The 25,115-nt window shown below is 33.1% G+C and overlaps 3 protein-coding genes across 6 annotated transcripts; 2 read left to right on the plus strand and 1 right to left on the minus strand.

The window, feature by feature from the left end:
* The first annotated feature begins 617 nt into the window (after positions 1–617).
* On the plus strand, positions 618–5,960 carry LOC145101733 (DNA topoisomerase, type IA, core). Of its 2 annotated transcripts, XM_079039011.1 has the most exons (10): positions 620–771; positions 998–1,182; positions 1,652–2,401; positions 2,485–2,918; positions 3,014–4,723; positions 4,805–4,916; positions 5,038–5,127; positions 5,220–5,285; positions 5,380–5,475; positions 5,579–5,960. In XM_079039011.1, the coding sequence occupies exons 2-10, from the start codon at positions 1,180–1,182 to the stop codon at positions 5,696–5,698; spliced, it is 3,381 nt and encodes a 1,126-aa protein (XP_078895137.1). In that variant the 5' UTR covers positions 620–771; positions 998–1,179; the 3' UTR covers positions 5,699–5,960. The 2 variants fall into 2 exon arrangements, with proteins under 2 accessions (XP_078895136.1, XP_078895137.1); XM_079039010.1 differs by lacking the exon at positions 998–1,182 and having other exon boundaries at positions 618–771.
* Positions 5,961–13,081: 7,121 nt separating this feature from the next.
* Positions 13,082–15,594, plus strand: LOC145100151 (GTP-binding protein YPTM2-like). The gene is made up of 8 exons (XM_079037530.1): positions 13,082–13,326; positions 13,918–13,990; positions 14,144–14,191; positions 14,497–14,544; positions 14,644–14,715; positions 14,789–14,944; positions 15,045–15,148; positions 15,271–15,594. The coding sequence occupies exons 1-8, from the start codon at positions 13,313–13,315 to the stop codon at positions 15,368–15,370; spliced, it is 615 nt and encodes a 204-aa protein (XP_078893656.1). The 5' UTR covers positions 13,082–13,312; the 3' UTR covers positions 15,371–15,594.
* A 566-nt stretch (positions 15,595–16,160) lies between these two features.
* On the minus strand, positions 16,161–24,895 carry EDD1 (glycine-tRNA ligase). Of its 3 annotated transcripts, XM_079039012.1 has the most exons (36): positions 24,522–24,895; positions 23,148–23,198; positions 22,923–22,990; positions 22,597–22,678; positions 22,289–22,352; positions 22,133–22,188; positions 21,921–21,998; positions 21,758–21,832; positions 21,600–21,670; positions 21,373–21,489; positions 21,164–21,265; positions 20,949–21,075; positions 20,791–20,874; positions 20,570–20,656; positions 20,359–20,460; positions 20,203–20,266; positions 20,062–20,117; positions 19,831–19,902; positions 19,652–19,734; positions 19,543–19,591; positions 19,407–19,469; positions 19,231–19,320; positions 19,060–19,146; positions 18,902–18,973; positions 18,761–18,819; positions 18,588–18,681; positions 18,297–18,515; positions 18,119–18,213; positions 17,928–18,018; positions 17,716–17,820; positions 17,551–17,589; positions 17,329–17,418; positions 17,109–17,210; positions 16,957–17,038; positions 16,774–16,859; positions 16,161–16,506 (listed from the first exon to the last, which is right to left on the minus strand). In XM_079039012.1, the coding sequence occupies exons 1-36, from the start codon at positions 24,813–24,815 to the stop codon at positions 16,408–16,410; spliced, it is 3,255 nt and encodes a 1,084-aa protein (XP_078895138.1). In that variant the 5' UTR covers positions 24,816–24,895; the 3' UTR covers positions 16,161–16,407. The 3 variants fall into 3 exon arrangements, with proteins under 3 accessions (XP_078895138.1, XP_078895140.1, XP_078895139.1); XM_079039014.1 differs by lacking the exon at positions 24,522–24,895 and having other exon boundaries at positions 22,597–22,670; positions 23,148–23,204; XM_079039013.1 differs by lacking the exon at positions 24,522–24,895 and having other exon boundaries at positions 22,597–22,691; positions 23,148–23,204.
* Between the last annotated feature and the right edge of the window lie 220 nt (positions 24,896–25,115).

Raw genomic sequence — 25,115 nt, forward strand, 5'->3', positions numbered from 1 at the left:
GAACTTCTTAGGGTTTCTGGTAGCCGATTTCTATAGCCCTTGAGCTGCTAGGGTTACAGTTTGAAACCCTAATTGGATAACTTAGGCCTTAAGCAATCCAATGATCCTTCTAGAATAAGGTTTGGACGAATTCAAGGAGTCCATACACCTTAATTTCGTCCACCCTATGATCCATAAGGATCCACAACCCAAAACCAACTATCACACAATTGACAGTTACAATCCCCTTTATTTAATTAATCTCTTTTAGCCACAAAATTAATTCTTAATTAATTTTTATCTAATATTAATTAAACTATATGATTTCTTCTTTAATATATTAATCATATAATATATTAATAAATCATAATAACCTCTTTATTTATAAATCATTATATCATGTTGCTTTGGTGAAGGCAACCCAAAAATATCATGCACAACCGGATAAGTACTTACCAAATATAGTTGAAAACTTAGACACTAATCCAACAAAAAAAAAAAAAAACACAATGAACTCAAAAGAGAAAGAAAAAAAAAAAAAAAAAAAACTTGAGCATCGGTCCGAAACATAGACGAACCCGCTTAGATTGAGTTTAGGTTTCTGGGCTGGGCCCTAAAACCTCTGTGCCCATCAAAACCTCACCATTCCATTTCATGCCGCCAATGCCTGCTCCTTTACTTCACCTCCAAACAGGCAAACATCTCCTCAGTTGTGTGCGTGTGTAAGATTATAGCGATACTCGTTATCATGTGGAGCTAAAATAATTACTCCTTCAGCAATCCGCATCAATGGTGAGTTCCTCGTTTCGCTTTATATCGCTTTACCTTGTTTTCTATCTTGTTTTCTTTGTGAAAATCATTTCGTTAGGATTGTCCATATAGAAGAGACTTTTGTTGGGAGGTGAGAGGAAGATAAAAGAGAATATTTCGTAAAAAAGATGCATCCTTTGGAGCTACTTTCAATTGCAATTCGCATTTTGAGTTGTGTAATTGAAGAAATGCTGTGTGTTTGCGTTAGGTTTTTGTTCGGATACAGAGCAAAGTTTCGGTGTTCGAGACATTTCATTGAATGGATTAACGACAATCGTTCTACAGCTTCACAAAAGTTTGTTCGTCGCCAATTCCGCAACCACCGCCACGTCTTTGAGTTTTCAGTTTTGCTTAAGAAATTTCTCTACCACTTCATTGGTGGAGGCGATCATGGTGAAGTTTCCCCTGCTTTCTGCAGTGTCGTGTATTTTTTTTTTTAACGATTACAATTCACAAATGCATTCTGAGGACCCAAGAAACATATGGAGATAACGTTTTTTGACACCATCAAGAAAGAACAAGAAAACCAATTGACAACTGTTTGATAGTACAATCACATAAAAGCTTTGTGTTTTCTTTAAACATAGGTGATTTTATTTCAAGCTGTTTATTTGTAAGACCCCACTGTTGTATGAAGCCTAATATACAGCAAACAGAGAATGTCCCATTTTCATTTAAAACTCCAATGGTTATAGATTTGTTTTCCTCAACTAGCTTGGATTATGCCTTTGATTAACTCAATTCAACAGTAGCTTTTCAATGACAAATTTTACACTACAACCTGTTTTCTCCAATGATTGGTTGCAAGATGATTATAGTCGTTTTATTTGAGCTAATTTGTCATACTTATTTCAATCTTCAGAGCAAGGCATTGCATAGTTTCTCTGGCTGTTCGTCATTTGGAAGTGGTCATACATGTGAGAGACTTTTGGAAGTTGGTTTAAAAAGGGTGACAGTATCTTGCATCTTTAATGGTAGACATGCTAAAGCTCCAAGCTTGAAACCTCAAAAGCCCTATTTTTCTTTCAGAAGCCACACTAATCAGTCTTACTCTACCTTCTCCATTCAGCCACTATCAAGAAGTTCTCCCCCTATTCGACCAATGAGTACAATTAATTATGGTTTAATGAATGGTGGCTTTGGAATCTTTGCACCCTATAGACATTTCTCTCAGATTCCAAGAGCAGTAATACCTAAAAATGATGCTTGTGATGGAGAAGGAAGAAGAAAAAGCACATCCTTCCTTTCATTCAATAAAAATTGGAAACAAACTAAGAGATTGACTCACAAGAAGCCATTAGAAGTTGGAGGAAGAACATCCACTAAATCTATCAAAGCTGTTAAAAAAGATGATATACTTGCTTTAAAAGATTCACCTATTGAAGATGGCAAAATAGAAGTGAATCTTGTTGAGAATGAAAGCCAGTTGCCTAAAACAAAAGCGAAAAAGAAACCAACTCCCAAAGTCAAGAAAAGTCAAGAGAAGTCTGCTGTTGCTTCTGAGGAACCACCTCCACCTCCACCCCCACAACCACAAGCAAGTTCTAAAAAAGTTTCTCGGTCAAAGAAGTCAAAGTCATCCAAAAATGACAACTTGGCTTCTGCTTCAGAGGTTAGTTAAAAGTTAATTTTGTACATGATAACATTGCTATTTCTCCAATTTACCCCTTTTAACAATGTGTTTAACATTTTCAGGTTACCCCAAATGGGAAGCCCACTATTGAAGTGAGTTTGGAAGATGAACAACCCAAAGAGACAACTACAACAAGTAAAACCCGCAAAAGAAAACCTAAAACACAAGCCAAATCTAATGACACAGTGGAAATCTCAAATGTGAGTGAAGTAACTTCAAAGCCAAAAACAATAACAAGTGTGAAGAATAATAGGACAATAAGACCCCTATATCCTCCCTCTGGTAAATCTGTAGTGGTGGTGGAGTCTATGACAAAAGCAAAAGTGATTCAGGGGTATCTTGGGGATATGTTTGAAGTCATTCCAAGTTATGGTCATGTAAGAGACTTAGCTGCAAGATCAGGTTCTGTAAGACCAGAAGATGACTTCAGCATGGTTTGGGAGGTTCCTTCTGCTGCATGGACTCATCTCAAGAGCATTAAAGTCGCATTAGCAGAGTATAACTATGAACTATGAACTATGAACCCTAATTCTTATCCTCTCACAACTCCTCAAAAATAAAAATTAATTTGATTTCTTGTTTCTTTTTCAGAACCCAAAATCTGATTCTTGCATCAGACCCCGATCGAGAAGGTGAAGCAATCGCATGGCACATTGTTGAAATGTTACAACAACAAAACGCGTTGCCAGAAGACATAAACATTGCCCGAGTTGTCTTCAATGAAATTACCGAATCGTCCATCAAAGAAGCCTTGCGGGCCCCACGTGACATAGATTTCAATTTAGTCCACGCGTATCTTGCAAGAAGAGCTCTCGATTACTTAATCGGATTCAACATTTCTCCATTGTTATGGAGAAAATTACCCGGGTGCCAATCCGCAGGTCGGGTCCAATCCGTAGCTTTAGCTCTAATATGCGATCGGGAAACCGAAATCGATAAGTTTAAACCCGAAGAGTATTGGTCAATTGAAGGTGTTTTCAATAGTCAAAATGGTCAAACCCCATCACATTTAACACATTATGATTCCAAAAAGCTAACCCAGATGTCGATTGGTTCTCAAACAGAAGCAAATGTTATCGAAAACATGATCAAATCTTCAGAGTTTAAAGTGATTGGAAAAAGTAAAAAAAACTACAAAAGAATATCACCACCTCCTTACATAACATCAACCCTCCAACAAGATTCTGCAAGCAAACTACACTTTCCATCCGCATACACCATGAAACTTGCACAAAAGCTATACGAGGGGGTAAAGTTGCCAGATGGGAATTCAGCAGGGTTGATTACGTACATGAGAACCGATGGATTACACATGTCGGATACCGCTGTTGATGACATCAGATCATTTGTTACAGAAAGATACGGAAAAAAATACATCCCGAATACCCCCCGAAAGTTTTTCAAAAAAGTCAAAAACGCCCAAGAAGCCCATGAAGCAATCAGGCCCACAGACATAACAAGACTCCCCTCTATGCTCTCCACAATTCTTGATGAAGATTCATTAAAATTATACACTTTAATTTGGTGTCGATCAATTTCATGTCAAATGGAACCTTCTATTACAGAACAAATACAAATCGATATAGGAAACACAAACAGCTCGATTATTTTTCGAGCCTCAACCTCAAAATTGGATTTCCTCGGTTTCCAAGCTGTGTATAAGGATACTGAGAGCAGGATAATTAGGAACAATGAAGACGAACACGAAGGGCAAAATGGGTATTTTGAGATTCTCAACAATCTAAAATCAGGGGATTCAATGAGTCTCGGAGAGTTGGAACCGAAGCAACATTACACTCAAGCTCCATCACGTTACTCGGAGGGTAGTTTGGTAAAAAAGATGGAGGAGCTTGGAATTGGGAGACCTTCTACATATGCAACAACAATTAAAGTATTGAAAGATAGAAATTACATGACAGTGAAAAGCAGAGTGTTGTATCCAGAGTTTCGGGGGCGAATGGTGTCTGCTTTTTTGTTTCATCATTTCTCTGAGGTGACTGATTATAGTTTTACAGCTGATATGGAGACTGAGTTAGATAATGTTTCAGGGGGTTTGACTGAATGGAAAGGGTTGCTTAGAGATTATTGGACAAGATTTAGTAAGTATTGTGAACGTGCTAGTAGTGTTCATATTCATCAAGTGGAGAAGATGTTGGAGAAAACATTTGGTGATTTTTTGTTTGCTTCTCTTCCTGATCAAAGTAGATTGTGTCCAAGTTGTAGAGAAGGTACTTTGATTTTTAAAGTGAGTCGATTTGGTGCTGGTTATTTCATTGGTTGTGATCAACATCCTCAGTGCAAGTAAGTTTGCCAATTTGTTTATTTTTCTTTTGTTAAAAAAGTTAACAACATTTAAACGGTTTTTGAATTTTTTTTATAAAGGTATATTGCTAAGACACTATATGGTGATGATGAGGATGATTCTAGCCCAGAAAATAGTCGAGCTGTAGAGGAGCCCAAGGTTCTTGGAGTGCATCCTACCTCTAATGAAAAGGTTTATATCTTTTGGTTTTGTTAATGTAATTTTTTATGTGTGACATAATCATATATATATATATATATATTTGTTTAATTATATTTGGTGTTTTGTTATGTTATGTTATGTATGGATGAAGATTCTATTGAAGGATGGTCCATATGGTCATTATGTTCAGCTTGGTGAAGACAAAAAGGGACACTTACCTAAACGAGCTTCTGTCTCCCAGGTATATTATATTTTTATATTTTTATTTTTATTTATTTGTTTTTTTTTGGTCATATTTATGACTTATAATTTCTCTTGTAATGTGATGATCAGATTTCAGATGTTACCTCTATTACTTTGGAAGATGCTCTTCAGTTGCTGCGTTACCCCATTACTTTGGTATGTTTTTGTTATCTGAATTCACATTTTTTTTATATCTAAAATTTATATTGTAATTCCTGAATTCATAATATTAAATTCGTATATATTTTAGGGAAAACATCCAGATGATGGTTTGCCAGTGGTACTGAAGCTTGCAAGACATGGATTGTCAGTAAAACATAGACGTACACAAGCACCAGTACCAAAGGTATGTTTTGTTAATATCTTCACATGAAAAATCGAAACATTTAATTATTCTTTTATTTAGGATTTAGGGTTTTGATTGTGTAAGTGTTTGAATATGGGCACAGAACACGAATCCTAATGACATAACTTTGGAGAAAGCAATGAAGTTTTTGATGGGAAAAGATGCGAAGCAAACTGGGAGGCCCAAGAAGAACAGAGACAAGGAAGCGGTTGAGGTTTTGTAGGTTAGGTATATATAATTGTTAAAAGACTAAAATTATTATTCTATTTTTTAATAATTTATATGAAGATGTTTTCATCGGTCTTTTTTTTTGCAACAACACGAACTCAAATGTAGCTCTCGAAAGTTGCTTGAGTTAAGAGGGTTTTAATTAGATTTAAAAGGGAGTTTTGGTTGTGCTTGTTGTAATTTATAGAAAGAGGAATCGTATTGATTGTTCAAGATTCTATGAAAAGAATACAAGTAGTCATTATGTTTGGCTGTCATTTGATCATGTGGTTTATTATGCATTTCTAGACACTTAATATGAGATAAAATTGATAAACAAGACAAAAATGTTTGTTCTATTTAAAATTTAAGACAAAATTGCAAAAATGGTCCGTATGGTTGTCAAAATGATATGAATTTGATCCAAATAAATTGGTGGTGGATCAATGGTACAATTTTCAATATCTTGTGTTTGTGTAGTAGGTCCTTATGATTGACATTATTTTTGTGTTTTTGGTCTATTTCTAGCTTAAAATGACAAATATGCTTTTAAATATAATTTTTTTTGAAGTCACATCTTTAACCCACTCATTTACAAACATTCTCTCTCTCTCTCTCTCTCAACAGTCCACCCTATCACATGTCGGACCACCATCGTCAACATACCGCCACAGTCTTCGGACCATCGGCGGCGTTCATCACTCCCTCTACCAACACTAAGTCTGACACTGTTACCCTTCATCCTCTGTTCAAAACTCCGACCATCCGTACCCTTGTTGGTGACTATCGTACCAACAGATCCGATAGAAAACCTTAGTGTTGGTGTTGGAAAACCCTAGTTTCGTTTATGAACGATCTGGCAGTCATAATGGCATAAGGGGGAGAAAGAGAGACGGAGAAAACCATAGTCACAAAACCCTAGTTTCGTTTCCCTTTTGATCCAAATCTGTATCTCGATTCGGATGAACTCTAGTGGGTAGCGGTCTTGACCAATGGTTTGGATAGGTGACGAGTGATGACACTAATACAAAATTACCAGTATTAAATAAAATATTTTCGTTTATACATTATATTTATGATGTATGTTTATATATTTGATGTACGTGAAGTAATTAATATGGGTGTTTAGTTTAAGAAATATAAATTGATATATATATATATAGGGATGAGTTATATGGAAAATGAATGATTAGGGCAATACATATTTGAACTAATGAAAACATGACAACACATCACTTCCACAATACATTACTTGTGAAGAAAGAAATGGACACGTGTCATTTGATTATTGGTTCCGGTAGATGTTGCCCTAGTTATTTGTTTTCCATAGAACTCATTCCTATATATATATATATATATATATATATATATATATATATATATATATATATATATATATATATATATATATATATATATATATATAAACTTCATATTTTAAATTTATCATTTTGCTCTAAATTGAATTTCTTAATAATCTTTTTTAATTCAAGTTTTCAAACTTTTGACAAGTATTAATGATTTATCTATGTATAATTGATTTGTACAAAAAGTTTTGTAACTTATAACTCTTAAAATTCAAGATATTACTTATATGTTTTATAATATAGTATAAGATAACAATTAAAAAAATAGAAAAAAAATAAAAAGTAAATTACACGAATGGTCCCTATAGTTTGGGGTAATTTGCGCGCTTGGTTTCTAACTTATTTTTTTTAACTCGGAAAGTTCTACTATTTGTTTTTGTTACGCGCTTGGTCCCTACTATTTGTTTTTGTTATGCGTTTGGTCATTGTCTTACCTAAAAAGACTATTATTTAAATAGGAAAAAAAATGGTGAGGTAGGTAAGGTAAGGTGAGGGGGTAGGGTTGGGGGTGTGTTTATTTAAATAAATTAAAAAATCAAGGGTAAAATAGTTTTTTTAGGTAAGACAGAGACCAAACTTGTAACAAAAACAAAAAATAAGGACCTTCCGAGTTAAAAAAATAAGTTAGGGACCAAACACGTAAATTACCCTAAATCATAGGGACCATTCGTGTAATTTACTCAAAAATCTTCCTATTCTAATAAAAGAATAGCTTTAATCTCCTTTTGACATGTGTCATCTTATTAGGCCTTTTAATAAATACATATTCTATTTTACTTTTGACATGTGTCACCCTATTAGTTTTCCTAATTAATGCATGTCATTTATTAACATATTAATTCTCAATTTTAAATTTTTTACTCTAATTATATTAAATTAATAACATTACAATAAAATTAATACAAATTATAAGATGATATAATTTATATATTTATTTAAATTAACAATTATAATTTTATATAATTAAAAAAATATCTTTTAATTAATAATTTATTTAAAATATTTGATTAATAATTTTGAATTTTCACTATAAAAGTTTAATTAATTTTGTAACTATGGTTCCCACAGGTTATAAACTAGTAAATTATAAAGATATAAAAGTAATTTTAAATGATTACGAACCAAAATCACTAAATAAATCTAAAATTAGATATTAATGTACCACTAAACTTAATTATAATATATGACTAAAAAGATGCAGAATTATAAATATTTAATAAATAGTTGTTCTATTTAAATTTGATGTTCATTGTGGATAAATTATAAATATTAATTAAATAGTCGATAGGGAATTTTATTTATCACTTAAGCATTTGTTTACTAAAATGGAAACTCGAGTCAAATACCATTCAATTTGAAATAAACTTACAATAAAAAGTATTTAATTAGTTTTGAAAAAGATAGAAATACTATAATTGAAGGTTTAGATTTTTGTGTTAATGAATATTATATAGATATAATTAAATTTGTAGTTGTGATTTCATGAAAGCGGTAACCCATATAATCACGTCGCGTTACATAGTACATTGTCCTATACTTATGGTGAGACTTTCATCCCTTTTTAACTCTATACAAATCGCATTGTGGCACGACCCTTGCCGTGTCGCGGGGCCTGCACTTCAACAGGTCCTTAGCTGATTACATTCAAGTTTTGAGACAATTTTCTTCTAATCTTCAAATACCCATAGCTTCTTCGTTTTATACCCGGTTTCAATGATCTTTATATTTACGTGAAGGCGGGGATGGGTTATACAACTCCTTTAAGTAATTAAGGACTGGCTACTTATGAGTCTTAATCTATTAAGTCATAAACTTGGGACAAAATGCATAAAATTCTCATCTTAAGCACCATCTTTTACATTTCTTCTCTTGAACACACTTATCTCATCTTATAAAACCGACTTTGACTTATCTTGATTCATTTCATGAAGTACATCCTCTCAATTCATGGAATTCCTCCAAATGACCAAATTGCCATTTTGGTCAATTATTCACCCAAAGTCAAACCTTTCTTATTTTTGGGTTTTTGCATTGGTAAAATTTAAATTTAAAGTTTTTCCTTACATAAATTTTTTTATATTAAACAAAAAATTCTCTGATTTCCCGCTGGGGGTGGGGACGGGGAATGTGGATGGGGATTTGAGTAAGGATTCAGTTATAGGGATAGTAATTGAGGACCATGGTGTTTCCCGACCCTGTTGCCATCTCGAACCTTCACCCATTGCAACTTTTAATGGATGATGTTATAATGTTAAACCCTGCATTGCATATATGATATAGCTATCTTAAAAGTCAAAATGCATTCCACCCTTCCATATAAATTGATCCCTAATAGTTATTACCATCCATAATTGAAAGACGAATCAGAAAACAAAGGCATAATGCAATCAAATCGATGCAAAGATAATTATTGAAATTTGTTTATATATTACATATTGATTGTGATTAAACTAGTCCGAAAAAGGAGCAACATTTGATGAAAACATGAGGTACAGTGAAAAAGTATCTTGACGTTTAATTACAAAAAGAAAAGGTTTTTTGGTGAGATTAGTGGAGTTTTAGCAAAGAAAAGAAAAGAAAGTAATGAAAGAAAAGAAAAATAAATTTATATATTGTGTTCCCGAGTTGGAGAGAAGTCAGAAGAAAATTAAACATTTTGTTTATTCTCTCTAAATCCTTCTAAATCGGAAGGAAAGTTACGAGGAAAAATGATCATTCTAAATCGGAAGGAAGGAAATGGAAGGATCACTTTCCCTCCTGACTTTCTTCCAATTTGGAAGGTTTTGGAAAGAAAAAACAAAATGTTAAACTTTCCTTCTATTTCTTTCAAACCCAGGAGCACAAAAGACAAATTTCTTTTATTTTATTTTCTCTTCTTTTCTCTCCTTACTTTCTTTTCTTTTCTCTTCTTTTCTTTGCTACAACTCGGAAGCAAGGTGTTAATGAAACTCGTGACACTAATATATTTTACTTTCTCCCCACTTCCATTCATTTCCTTTCATTCCCCTCGTTAAAGTTGAACTCGGGAATAAAGTAACTATATGTGCGCATCTATTATATACGAGATGTATGTGTATGTAGGTTAATACAGATTTTGTTTTTGTTTCTCGAATGTGTTGGATGTTTCATCTATATTGCTATTTGTTAAAATGCTTTAGAGATAATGATCCATCTTTCTTAACTTTACTAGTTAGAGTTAAGCTTCCGGAATGTCATCGAAGGTAAGAATACCTTATATAACCACGTTTTTAATAAATATTTTATTACTACTTTATCTATTTTATAAAATAATATTCTCAATCTACCCCTTATAACCATGTTTTTTTATGACTAAACTGCACAAATGGTCTCTGTGGTTTGCTAAAAATTGTCACTTTGGTTCAAAAGGATTTGAACTAGCATCAGAGGTCCAAAGTTTTCATTTTGTTGCTTGTTTGGTTCATTCTGTTCTGACTTTTTTTCAAAAAGACGGATTTGCCCCTGTTAATATGATTTTCTCTTTTTTCTTAAATGTTTTTCTGATTTTCAGATTTAAAAAGATAAAAAAATAAAAATAAATCTCTCTCTCTCTCTCTCTCTCTCTCACTCCCAACTATTTCTCCTTCCTTCTTTGTTTGTTCTTCATGGTTCTCAAGAGCCCCTTATCGTTGGATCCACCACCGTCGTCGCCGTCAGCCACCACCGCCTTCAGCTCCACCTTCAGCCCCTACCGTCTCCGCCACCACCAACCTCCAACAGATATGAAAGTCGTCATTACCTACAACAAACCATAATCGATTCCCACCACCTACCATGGATCACCATATCTCTGTTGCCGTCCATCTATAAATCCTTACTCTGATCTTGTCGCTATTGTCCATATTTGTAAAGCTTCATTTTTCCGACGATCTAAAAAACTCAACGAAGCTCCAGATCTATAAACTATCGTTCTTCCGGCGAGCCTTGTCTATCTCCATCTTTCTCCACTTTCTTTATCAGTAAACCCTAGCGATTTGGTGATGATGTTCTAAAGAAGACGAAGGGCGGCGACGAGTTAGGGTTTTCAGAAAACCTAATCGGTTATTCTTGTTTTAGCGTCACTATCATCCACCGAAAGCCCTAGCTCCGTCATCTTCATCAACAAACCCTAGCGTTGGTATTTGTTAATAGACGCCCTTACCTTCGTCTTTCTAGATCTGACGAGAAAAAAGAGAAAGAGGTGATTAACAGATCAAGTGACGAACAAATCTGCTGGTTAATTTCTTTTTCTTAATTTTGGCATATTTGGTGTTGCTGGTGGTTTGGCGGCCATTATGTGTTGATGACAGTCGATGATGTTTCAAAGGTGTTGTAATGATCTGATGGAGAATGTAGGGTCGGTGGTGGCTAATGGTGGGTAGAATAGGTTGTGATGGAGAAATGAGGGTGGTTTTTTTGGTTTGTGTCTGGTGGTAGTATAAGGTGGAATGGTGGTTTGATAGTGGTCACGGTGGTGGGAATGGAGACGGAGAAAGGTGATGTTGGGGTGGCTGAAGGTGGACGGTGGTGGAGTCGACGATGAGGGGTTCTTGAGAACCATGAAGAACAAATGAAAAAAGAAGGAGAAATAGTGGGGAGAGAGAGATTTATTTTATTTTATTTTTTATTTTTTTTAAATCTGAAAATCAGAAAAACAAATAAGAAAAAATGGTAGCATGGGCAAATCCGCCATTTTGAAGAAAAATCAAAACAGATTGGACCAAACAAGCAACAAAATGAAAACTTTGGACCTCTGGTGCTAGTCCAAACTAGGGATGAAAATGGGTCCAAACCCGGACCCGGAAAACCTGGAACCGGCTAATGAAATTTTATAGAACCAGAAATCGGACCGGTATATAGGAGCCGGTTCTGGGTACGGTACCGGGTAAAGTGGATCTAGAACCGGAAAACCCGGAAACATCAAAGTGGGTAGGTTGGAACTGGATAAAATGGGTTTAGAACCGAAAAAACTGGAATTTGTTGTTAATTACTTGCTACTTAGTGGGTTGAACTTTGAAAATTTTCATATTGATATTCCGACTTTGAGGGACTGTAACTCATTTAATATGAAACCAAAATTAACAAAATTATAGTCTAAAATCATGTACAAACTCTAAAAGACACTCTGGAAAAAACCACATGTCAATCTGACATTAAATGAATGAGATATGCATGTGTTAACATTTTCACAAAATACAAAGTACAAAAACAAATAGCTGAAAAGTTGAAAATTTTCAGTTTTGATATCCCAACTTCGGAGGACTATAAATTATTGAATATTAAACCAAAAATGACAAAATTATAGTCTAAACTCATGTACAAACTGTAAACTATAATTTGGAAAAAATCACATGTTAATCCGACTTCAAACGAATTAGATATGCATGTTTTAAAACTTTCATCGAATACAAAAAAACTGAAAAACTAAAAACTTATAGCTTTGATATCTCGACTTTGGCGGACTGTAAGTCAATGAATATAATACTAAAAATGACAAATTTATAGTCTAAAATCATGTATAAACTCTAAACTACACGTTAGAAAAAACCGCATGTCAATCGAAGTTGAAACGGATGAGATATGCATTTTTAAACGTTGCATAAAACCTGTTCCGACCCTAAAAGTGGTTCCGGTTCCTAACACCGGTTCCGGTTTTTAGACCCGGTTTACTCGGACCCGATGAACCCAAACCCGGATTATCCGGAACCCGAATAAAGCCAATTTTTAAACCCAAAACCAGAACCGGTTCTATATATTTCGGTTCTAATGGTTCTGGCTCCGGTCCGATCCGGTTTTCCGGTTCTAAATCTTATTTTTAGTCCAAAGATTTTTGGACCAAAGTGACAATTTTTAGCAAACCATAGGGACCATTTGTGCAGTTTAGTATTTTTTTTTTTTTTATAAATATTTATGACTACTTAATCCTTTTTAATATGAATATTTAATTATTTATACATTAAAAAAGTTTATGATAATAGTTTTTATTAAATAATATTAGCTACAACAAACCAAAAGTTCATTCCTAACCATTATGGCATTATGGGTGCAATAATAATATAACATGAACAAAATTTGGAATACTACAACAAAACAGAAAAACAAAAATGTATAAATTACCCTTTTCATGATTCATTCACGTCCCTTGCATTTTGCGTGTTCCGTCCATTTTCTCTCGCTCTCTCATCGGAGCTTCAGTTCTCCTCCGGCAACGATCCACAAGATTCGCTGCTCCACGCTCATTCTTTCCTGCGATCAACAACCCCGCCATGACGACTGAGTAGTAAGTTCTTTTCTTTAGCATCAAATATGATCTGTGAATTCTCGAATCAACGCCTCTACCTTTCACGTGCGATTGGTGTTCTTTAAATGATACAACCACTGATCATCAAGTGTAATCAATTCTGTAAATTTTCGATTTTCCATTGGAGCTTGATTCATCAAATTTGATGCGGGTGCTTATTGTTTATGTGATTTTTATGGTTGTTTTCATGTTTAATGTAATTGGATTAGGTCGTGGTTGAACGAATAGAATGCCAAATTGGTGGTGTATGAGATAATGAGAAGTAATATTTATGAAGCATCTTATCAACATAATTTTGTCATTTTGTCAAGGAATACTAAAAACATTGTTGTTTCAAGTGGTTGAAACAGAAACTTGGGTAAAAAAGAATAAAAAAATTTAATCTTGGTCTCATTGATTAATATAATGTTACAAATTTTCACAAGAATTGAGCATAACTGAAATTCGTTATTGTTTAATTAAATTGTTTCAAAGATGTTGCCATGTCACTGCCACATCATCAGAACATGATAAATCTAGAGCTATGGCATGATCTGTATTATTACTTTAGGGCAATGTCATGTTTTGCAGTGATTACCTGTTCAAGCTTTTGCTTATTGGAGATTCTGGAGTAGGAAAATCATGTCTACTTCTGAGGTTTGCTGTAAGTCCGTTGTTAGATCTTAGACAAAATATACTTTATGAATAATAAAACAAATTTTCTCAACGCATTTTAACTTTGGTATTTGTAGCCATTTTTATTACATATTTAACGAATTTCCTTTGTTTTCTCTTTTCCCCTCATGATCGATCATAGGATGATTCCTACTTGGATAGTTACATAAGCACCATTGGAGTTGATTTTGTAAGTAAAATTTCTAAACTTTGGTTCATAGTGGTTACATGGGACAGGAGTACACAAGCTTTCTAGGACTATTATCGATAATCACCATGAGGAGGACATTCATGTCTTTTGCATAGACCTGTCTTTTTTGGTAAAACAAAAATTAAAAAATTACAATTTTTTGTCCTATTGACATCAATCCCGATCCATTATACACTTAACACAGTACAACCTGTTCTGTCATGTCATGTCATATCATGTCCTGTCCTATGTAAGAAAGTGTGTCTTACCGGCTTGAATTTATTATGTTTTTTCACATTTTGTAGAAAATCCGTACCGTGGAACAAGATGGCAAGACAATTAAACTTCAAATTGTAAGTCTATAACATTTGACGTGCAATTTTTTTTTTTTTTTTTTTTTTTTGTGTGATTAAAATTGTAAACCTTTTTGTTTGTTTTTATTTTATGCATAGTGGGACACAGCAGGACAAGAACGTTTTCGGACAATTACAAGCAGCTACTACCGTGGGGCCCATGGCATTATAGTGAGTGCTCCTTGTTTATTTTTTACAATCCCCTTTTCTTAATTTTATAATATTTTTTTATGTCTGTGTATAGGTGGTTTATGATGTAACAGACCAAGAAAGCTTTAAAAATGTGAAACAATGGTTAAGTGAAATTGACCGTTATGCAAGTGAGAATGTGAACAAACTTCTTGTTGGAAACAAATGTGATCTCGTTCAAAATAAAGTTGTGTCAACTGAAGCAGCCAAGGTATAAGTATAAATAAACCGATTTATTCATTCCATGTCATCTATTTAATTAAAAATAATTTTAGGTGTTTGTTTGATGTTTATATATCTGAAATGTGTAGGCATATGCTGATGAAATTGGAATCCCTTTTATGGAAGCAAGTGCAAAAGAGGCCACAAATGTGGAACAAGCTTTCATGGCCATGGCTGCTTCAATCAAAAATAGGTAGGCAACTAATATTATTTTGTAACTGGACTATATCCGTAAAAGTCAAGTATTCACAGGGACTAAAGTGTAACTTTTTAACCGGTTGTTTATTTGTGACTTTTTCATTTATATAAATGCAGGATGGCAAGTCAACCGTCCATGAGTAAGTCAAGGCCTCCAACTGTTAATATTCGTGGACAGCCCGTTCAGCAGAGTGGTGGATGCTGCTCTTCTTCATGAGCAAATAAAAAATTTTAGAGTTAGAATGAATCCCTTCTTCCTGACCTTATATTTCACTAATTGTAAAAAAAAAAAAAAAAAAAAAAAAAAAAAAAAAAAAAAACAGAATATTTTGTTTTCTTGATGAGAAATTGGGTTCAGCTGAGCTAAACCAGTAGTTATTATCTGGTTTATTGGTAGTGAGGTTTTGTGATGATTTAAAAGATTATTTCAATATTTTGGCTTTGTGGTTTAAGGTCTCAGCTTGAACTGAATCACATATTAAAACTTTAAAAAAGACTTGGTAGAGAGTTATGGTCTCTAATATATTAAATCCTTAAAAAAAAATTATTGCTATGAAATGGACTTACAGCTCATCTCAAATCAGTTTTTCACTGACCTATACTTCACAAAAAAAATATCATCATAGACCTTTCTTGGTATATATATGAACATTTTCAGAAAAAAAGAAACATATATATCATTGATAATTCTTCACTTATCTAAAATGTTTAACAACGTCCATCTAATTTATTGTTTTTTTTTTTAATTACACGTTCTTCCTAAAAAATAATATATATTACTTGACTTTAACATAAAACAACATTAAAAAATTACTTGTAATTAACATTTGATTTGAGTGCTTTTTTTTTTTTGATAAATGATTTTTTGAGGATTAGTTGATCAAAAAATATTAAATATATCAATCCAATGCATGTCAAACACAATACAATCTTTTGTTTTACAAAGCCATAGTTGCACCACATCCAGTCATCCAAATGAATTGGACATCAATGTGTAGGTCACCACATCAAATTAAATCGAGTTATTTTTTTTTATATCACCATTGGATATACTTTCCAAATATTCCTACAATATATTTATATTATAACAAAAGAACACTCTTATGATATGAGATTTTACAAAAGAAAGATCCGTGTATTGTATCCAGACAATAATCACCAACTCATGGTGTACAAAGTACAAACAATGACAGCATGTGATAAATTATAAAAGTTGGAGCCCTGTAAATAGAAACCAAAAAAAAAAGGTCAAAATCAAAATCCAGGCAAAACTGAAAGGTCAACTATTCCTCTTGGGAGTTGAGAAATTTCTCTAAGCAGTGCAAGTCTGTTATTCCTGATCTTTTCATCCTCCTGCATTTACAACAACAATTCATTACAGATTTCTTTTCAATATAAATTAATACAAGTTTTGACTTTTTAAGGTCAACCACTTCCAAAAAAAATATTTTGTTGGAACTTGAAAATTGGAACCAATTCATTTATTGACAGCAGTTCTCCATGTGAAGTGAATAAAAATTTCAAAATTTTCAAGAGTTCAATATGTTAAAAAGTTAATATAAAATATAATCAGTTTGGTTGACCTAAAAAGTCAAAGTTTAGAAAGGAGCTTGAACTTACCACCATGACAAAAATATTGGTGAAAAAATCTTCTAGTGGCTCAACTAGTTGCAAAGAGATTTCCACAAAATCATCTACTTCAATACCTGATATTTTCAAAAAGAAACAACTTCATGACAAGTGCAAACTTAGTTTTTTACTTAAATACCCTTCAATAACAAAAAATCTAATAAACAAGATTACCCGGATGTATTTTGCTTCTGATAGACAAGAAAGTGCTCCATAAAGCTTTCTCTTCATTCGTCTCCAACAATGCTTTATCCACCTATAACAAGCCAAAAAAGACGTAAATGCCCCTCTCATCCTCATCATGAAAAATAGCACTTGTATGATACCTGTGTGTCAACATCCACATCTTTTCCACGAACAATTCTTGTTGGCCTAGAATATGCTTCAACCACTTTTGGCAAAACCTCACCTCGTGACAACACATCCATCTGCATAATAATAATAATATATTACACACTACTAAATTACTAATTTGCCCATTTTCATTATTCCAAAGTAGTGAAAAAAAGTCTGAAGAAAATGGTAATTGGTGTTTTGGTTGCTTACTTTGTATGCAGATTTTGCTGCCAAATTAGGCCAATTTGCACGCTCTAATAAAACTGCACGAACCACTTCAGGGTTTATTCCCTTATCAACCTAAAATCACCAATCAAAACACATTAAATATTTCATATTTATATTTTCATTTCATAACTATAACTACTTGATTCCAACATATATGATTAAGTATTTCATATTTTGAAAGGGTTGATAAATGAAAAGACATACCAGAAATTGCTCAAGTCTCCGTGTCACAAACTGATGCACCTAAAATTTGGAGAAAAATAATGAAAAATCACATCTTCATAGCTATAAGTAACATCTGAACGAATTATCGTGGCATAAAAATAAGAATATAAAGAATAATAAATAAGAAAAAAAAGATGTGTCTACCTCGCGTATTGTTACAGCATCTATTTTCAAAGATTGCACAGAAGCAGCAACTTTCAAAGCATGTTGTAAGTCCAAGTTTCTATCTTTTTCTACCAACACTTGGACCTAAAACAAACACCCATCAATATTTATAAATTATAAATTATAAATTATAATCAATCAAAAGACAGCAGATAAGAGTTGACTAATTTAAATTGTCACAGTTGACTTACAAGACCATATGAGATTCTTCGTAGACCAAAAGGGTCATTAGTTGAGCTCGGTTGACATCCTGCTCCAAACAAACCAACTAGGCTATCTAATCTGCCAAATTCATAACAACAACAAAAAAAAAAAAAACAATTCAAAATCATCAATTAAAATCAAAATCATCAATTAAAAATATATATATTTTATATTTTACCTGTCTGCAATTGACAATACAGTCCCTGCATCGGTTTCCGGGAGAATATCACCAGAAAATCGAGGGAGTGTGATCTCAAACAACGCCTCTGAGACCTAAAACATTAAAAAAATTCACATGAACAAAAATACTCTCACATAAAAAAAAAGGAAGGTATTGATGAAGTCAAAAAGTCAACCTCTTGTGAGTATCCTTCACGAAGAGCATAGTGTCGTGCCATTATTCCTGATAGTGAAGTGAACTCTGTAACGACAGCTGTCGAGAGGTCTGACATGGCAAGTGATGCAGCTTCCTGAATAATCGGGAACTTATCTTCAGTTAACCCTAGAGCTAACCCTAGTTCACTAATTGTACTCTCCACACGTATCATTTTGTCCTCCATTGTTCCAAGTTTCTCCTGCATATTTTGTAAAAAAAAAAAATATAAACCAATTTTGAATATTCAACACGAAGTGTAAGAGAAACTTACATGGAAAAGAATTCCATTTAATTGACCCCGAAACTCTGAAAACCTTTTACTAGTGTCTAATTCGTAAAAGAATTTAGCATCTTCATATCGAGCTCTACATTAAAGAAACTTACTCAAAATCACCAGTTAATTTAAATAAAACTTTTAAAAAGAAAAATAGAGAGAAAACAAACCTGAGTACAGCCTCGTTTCCTTTCGCAACAACTGACTCACTAATTGCTCCATTTGCAACCTGAACATATACTTCAAATACATTAACTGAAGTTTAAAACTGGTATTGGATTATTTAAATTATATATTTTATTATATCTCACAGCAATGAAATATGGTAAGAGGTTTCCCTCATTGTCTGTCAAGGCGAAGTACTTTTGATGCTTCTGCATAACCTGCAAGAGAAAAAAAAATTAATAGAAAAAACCAAAACCATAAGACATTTTGTTTTTATTTGTGTTTGATTATACTTGAATCATACCATTATTAAAAGATCTTTAGGGAGCACTAGAAAAGACTCTGAGAATTTTCCAAGGACAGGAACAGGTGCCTCAACAAGGTTTACAACCTACAGTTATTACAATTTATAAAAACTTTTTGTAATAAATTTTTGAAAAAAGAAACAAATATTAAGGAAGATAATATTAGTTACCTCATCAAGTAAACTAGTTTTCATCACAAGACATCCATTAACACTTTTTGCCAAATGGTTGGAACGTTCTAGAATTATTTTCTTCCGTTCCTACAAAAAAAAAACAATTATGGAATTCCATATTTTTATGCATTATTATCAATAATAAATTATATATATATGGAGTTTTAAGTCACCTCAGTGTCAACAGAAATTCCAGCTTGTTGCATTAGAGTAGCATAAGACTCTGCACTATCAATCTACCCAAAAAAAAATCAAAATATCATATGAATGAATCATTAACATATTCAAGTTATAATATATAACACATACCGTGATTGTAGATGATTTTGTATTACGGAGACCATGAGAAACGTTACCACTGCAATACAAAAATAAACATTAAAAAAAAGAATCAGAATTGCATGAAATAATCACTTACCTTAAAATACCAGCAAATGAAAAAGGAACAAATGCATCTCCATGAAGTGCCAAAATCCAACGAATAGGTCGGCTAAATATGACCTAAATCATAGCAAAAATATCTGATTATTCATTATTCACATATTAATTAACCACAAATTTTTTTTTTCTTTTGGTAATTAGTTACAAGGGACACACCTCGGAGTTCCAACGCATGGACTTTGGAAATGATATTTTACTAATTGCACCAGGTAACTCTTTTGATAAAACCTATCAGAAATAAATACATTATCAGGTTCATTAATTTGATCAAGATATTATTACATAAAACCTATAAATAAAAACATCTATGCAGTACTTGATTTTAAATAGATGAAACAAAAAGGAACTGAAAGAAATGTTTAACTATTTGCATATTGTAGATTGTACCTCCAGAGCAAGCTGTGCAGACTCCATCACACGAACATAAACATACTCTGTCTTGCCTATAAAAAAATACAATCTTTTTATTTCATAAAATAAGTTTTTATTGAAATCCAAGTGATGATTATATAAACTATAAAGATATACCTTCTGTTTTTTTATACAATGAGTCCACTGTTACGGAATTTCTACGACAAAACCCTTCTGCTGCCTGAAAAACAATGAGTCGCTATAAGTTAACTACAAAAGTGAAAAGACAAAACTACCCTTCTGCAAGTTAAAAATAAACAGGAATGATAATACCTTAGTTGGATTTCCTTGATTATCAAAAGCTTTTGAAACTGGAGGTCCTCGAACCTCAACTTCATTTGCCACTTGCTTAGAGCATAGATTCTCAACACTAATCTGCAAGTTAAATTATCATATTAACAAATTAGAAAGAAAAGAAAAAGATTCTAAAACTAAAATCGTTTTATAAAAGGAAAACAAACAAAATAAGAAAAGGAAACCATACCACAAGTCTCCTCGGGGTGCCAAATACAGAAATTTCACTATGAGTCAACCTTTGTTTTCCAAGTAATTGGACAATTAGATCTTTGAGCTGAAACACAAATACATTATAAAACAATAATTTGAAATGAATAACAATTAGTAAAAAATCCATTATCAACTTCAGATACTTGTATTCAATAAGAGCATGAAATGAGAAAAATTAGTCTGTAGCAAAGAACATACTTGCTGCCCTGCACTAGCAACATCATTTGGTGGTAACTCTTCTGTCCCAATCTCAAGAAGAAACAATCTTGGTTCATCAGAAACCTATACCCCATATCAACAATATGGTCAAATTACTTAAACCAAAGTCAAAGGGCAAAAAAGTAATTGTAACGCACCTTTTTGGCTTCTGATTCTATAACCTCATTGGGAACAACAAGGTTATTAGCTTGAGAAATAACACCTAATGGATATCCAAGTGACTCTCTTGTATTCGACCAAAGCAGGGCACATTGTCGAGCTAAACTGAGAGGGTAAAAAAGGAAATTGTAACATATCAAGGGTAATTTTGTCTTTTTTTTTCTAAATATAAAAAAAAAAAAAAAAAAGTTACCTGCGCATCCGCCCAAAATAACGAGCACGTTCTGTTACCCCAACAAAGCCTCTAGCATCTAATATATTAAAGGCATGAGATGTCTTGAGAAGCTGATCATACCTATGAAAAGATTAAAAAAAAACATGTTATATGAGATTATGAATAAATAAATGTGTATGTGTGTGTGTCATATAAAGTGAAAGAAAAAAAAAAGAATAAAAACATACGCAGGTATTGCAAGGCCTAAATCAAGCAAAGCACGTGATTCTGCCTCGAAAAAGTCAAAGTGTTTTTGAATATGGTCAACACTGGCATGTTCTAGATAATATGCACTCATTTCTTTCCTGAAACAGAAATAAAACTTGGTAAATAACTTTCATCCTTTAATTGATTTTTATTTTCACAAATTAGATAAATTTGAAAAGTGCTAGCAAGTAAAGACAAAATAGCCCACTCGTTCTCAGAGAAGAGCTCCCCATAAGTAATTCCATCAGCATATTGGATTTTCTTGAAATGATCAACTCCCTAAACATCACAAAAACACAATAAATAGCAAGCAAAAGGGTAAAAACGGAATTACAAAAGAATATAAATTGAGCTATATATTTAGACCTGAAGTAACATTAGGATGCGCTCAAGGCCATAGGTGATCTCAACAGATACTGGCATCAACTGAAGACTTCCAGCCTTCAAGAAGATAATATTTAATATTAATAAAGAAATGGTACATAAAATAAAAACAAAATTTATGGAATTGTATGTATGAATATGATACCTGTTGGAAGTAAGTAAACTGTGTAATTTCCATTCCATCCATCCATATTTCCCAACCCAATCCCCAAGCACCAAGCACCTAATGATCAACATTAGGTTGTAAATGTAAGTTGTTTGACTCTCAAAAGTCAAAGTAGATGTTTAGAACAAAATGGAGGAAGCATATCTTCAATTTCAATCCTAAAAACAAAAAAATAAAAAATTGTGGGTTACCGGGCTTTCCCAATTGTCTTCCACAAATCGAATATCATGCTCATTGACATCAATACCTGAGCCACAACAAAAAAAAGTTATAAATTATTGTTTAAATGTAAATCAAGAAACCACTAAATTATACAGATGAAGTGTTGATTATATAAAAATCACAACCTAGAGCTGATAGACTTCTGATAAAGAGGTCTTGTGAATTTCCAGGATCAGGCTTTAATATAACCTGAGAGAAAAAGAGAGAGCTTTCAAGGGACACTTGATGTATTTGTTTGAATTTCATGTGTCAAAATAAAGAAAAGACCAATTACAAGAAAATAAAAGTAATGTATTTATATTTCTTTACCCATAACAGCAATATACTATGTAACCCATAATAGCAATGTAAGTACATTGCTATTATGGATAAAATAAAGTACATTGCTTATATTGGGAGCAAGGGTAAAAATGGAATTGAAAATGATATAAACCTGGAATTGAGTATGACGTTGAAGCCTATTAGGGTTTTCACCATAACGACTGTCATCTGGACGGATACTTGGCTCTGCATACCTTCCACCACAAGCTACCAAATCAGCCATCACAATATTATTATTAAAAAAAAAAAAAAAAAAAAAAACTCATTTCACTCATAAAAATGGTATTCAAAAGGGTAAGAGTAATATTGCATGTATACAATGGTTGACCCTTTATTTGTATAATACTTAAAAACCATTGAAAGCATATATATATATATATATATATATATATATATATATATATATATATATATATTAACTTCTGATAACACACTTACGCAACATTCCATGGCTCTGGACCAAGGACCCTTAGAAATGTTAAGGGATTCATAGTCCCAGCTCCAACCTGGTGGATACAAAAAAAAAAAAAAAAGGGAATAATAAGCATATGAGATGTTGTTCATATGGCCTTTAAAGCATAAACACTGAGAGAAAAGAAACAGAAAGTGGAAGTAATTATAAATATCTGATGTTGTAAAAGGTGTTATAATAATAGTGAGTACCTCTGTATTGCTGCACTGCATTATGGTACATCCAACAGATGCCCAGTACTCCTGCATTATTGAACAAATGAAATTTTCAAAAGAGGAGCTAATGAGCATTGTAGCTACATTTTGAAGGAAAAAACAACTTTGGAGAACACTAATAGTGATGATGATGATAAAAACTAGAACACGAGAGAAGTAATAAGCTCTGTGAATTCAATTGGGATGATCATGATTTTTCTAAACTACAAGTCTACAACACAAATAAAATAATATTGCAAGTATGATCCTCTAGGGTGGATAATGGATTTGCAGCATCTCAATTAATCTCTATCTAAAACATACACAGACATGTTGCAGAGGATTCATACACATGATTGATGATTCTAGAAGACTGAGTATACATACTACATATACAACCAAACTAATATAAAAATAAATTATCTCATAATTCATTTGTTAAATTTTAAAATAAATACACACAACACCTATAATATCTGATTCCCATATCAATGGGGTAAGGGGGAGTAGATGTAACTTGTAAGAAGTCATACTTCCACCCAAGGGTAGAGACTAGAGAGAGCTTCCATAAATACACACTTTAACTTAATGCACCCATATTAGTCTAAATTGTGAAAGAACACCAAATCATACGTTGACTTGCTTTCTTTTTTATCCCTCAAATGCATAGAGCATAAATTTTGTTAGAGGTTTTTAAACTTGATTTTCAATCCGTTACTTTTAAATTTTCATCTTCCCACCAGAAGAATAACCTTGTTATGATTAACAGATTGGGAGAGAGTCAACATCAAATTCCAAAACCTAAAGTTGCACACAGTAAAGTGATTCCACAAGGGATAGAATTAGAAAGACCCCTACTTTCTAGGCTCAAATTCTAGAGCTATTTCCTTTCATTTGGTCGAAAAGATTGTAATTATACGAAGAAACATGTTGTCAGTTATAATAAAAGAAAGCTTTTTTTCAAGATGTTGTGTACTTAAGAAATGCACCTTTATGTGACACATAGATTGATGATGTTCTTTGGATTTTATTCTTTGCAAATACCTAAGTTGAAGTCTAGAACAACATTATAGATGAAACTATCTGGAAACACACTTTACTTATATAAACTTAGGAGCTGTGCCAAATAGTGATTATTGCAAATTTATTACACGTCGACCAATCGCAAATTCACTGAAATTTCTTTGATTACTGTTGTTGAGTAACCCCGAAACCAAAGCAAGAATCTTCATTTTAACCCCATAAATGAATAATACGATTGAATTAAGCAATTAAACTCTACAATTGGCATTCCCCTGCATTCGAATTGAATTATAACATTCAAATTACAAAAGTGGGTATAGGTCAATATTAGTCGAAACAGTCAATCACCTGGAGACGTTGAATGGCTTGTTGAAAAGTGGGTATAGAAACTTTAATTGGCCGTTCCTCTGCATTTGAATTTGAATCTTCTGTCGTTAATGAAGGGTGATCATGTTGAGTAAGTGCATAATTTGTGAAAGAACAGAGAGGGGTGGTGGCGCTGCTGAAACGGGTTCGTATAGGGAGGTGGTGTAAGATGGTACGGCGGTGATGATGGTGGATAGTGGTGGTGAATAGAAGAGAAAATTTGGATTTATTGGGTCTGAGAAGGGAGGTCACCAGTGGCAGTGTTAGTATCCCCATATCAATCACCCTCTTTGGATTACAGAGCGTGGAGTGTGGGTTTTGATGGGTTTTATCTGGAGGATGACAACGGACCCCAACCAATCTCTCTTTGGGGTTTTGGACTGTGATGAATTTCAGTGAGATCCCTAAGGTTTCATATAATTACACAACTCCCCCGTCAACATGAATGTATTGGGCCATTACTCGATGTAGTCAACTTTGATGATATGTTTTAGGGTTCTACATTTGGAATTTGGACATAGAAAAACGAACGTTAAGAAATTTGAAGTGGAGGTGCATACAAATTTCGGTTCGGAT

This window comes from Lactuca serriola, chromosome 4 (assembly GCF_051521515.1).
Source record: "Lactuca serriola cultivar US96UC23 chromosome 4, Lser_US96UC23_V15, whole genome shotgun sequence".
NCBI lineage: Eukaryota > Viridiplantae > Streptophyta > Magnoliopsida > Asterales > Asteraceae > Lactuca > Lactuca serriola.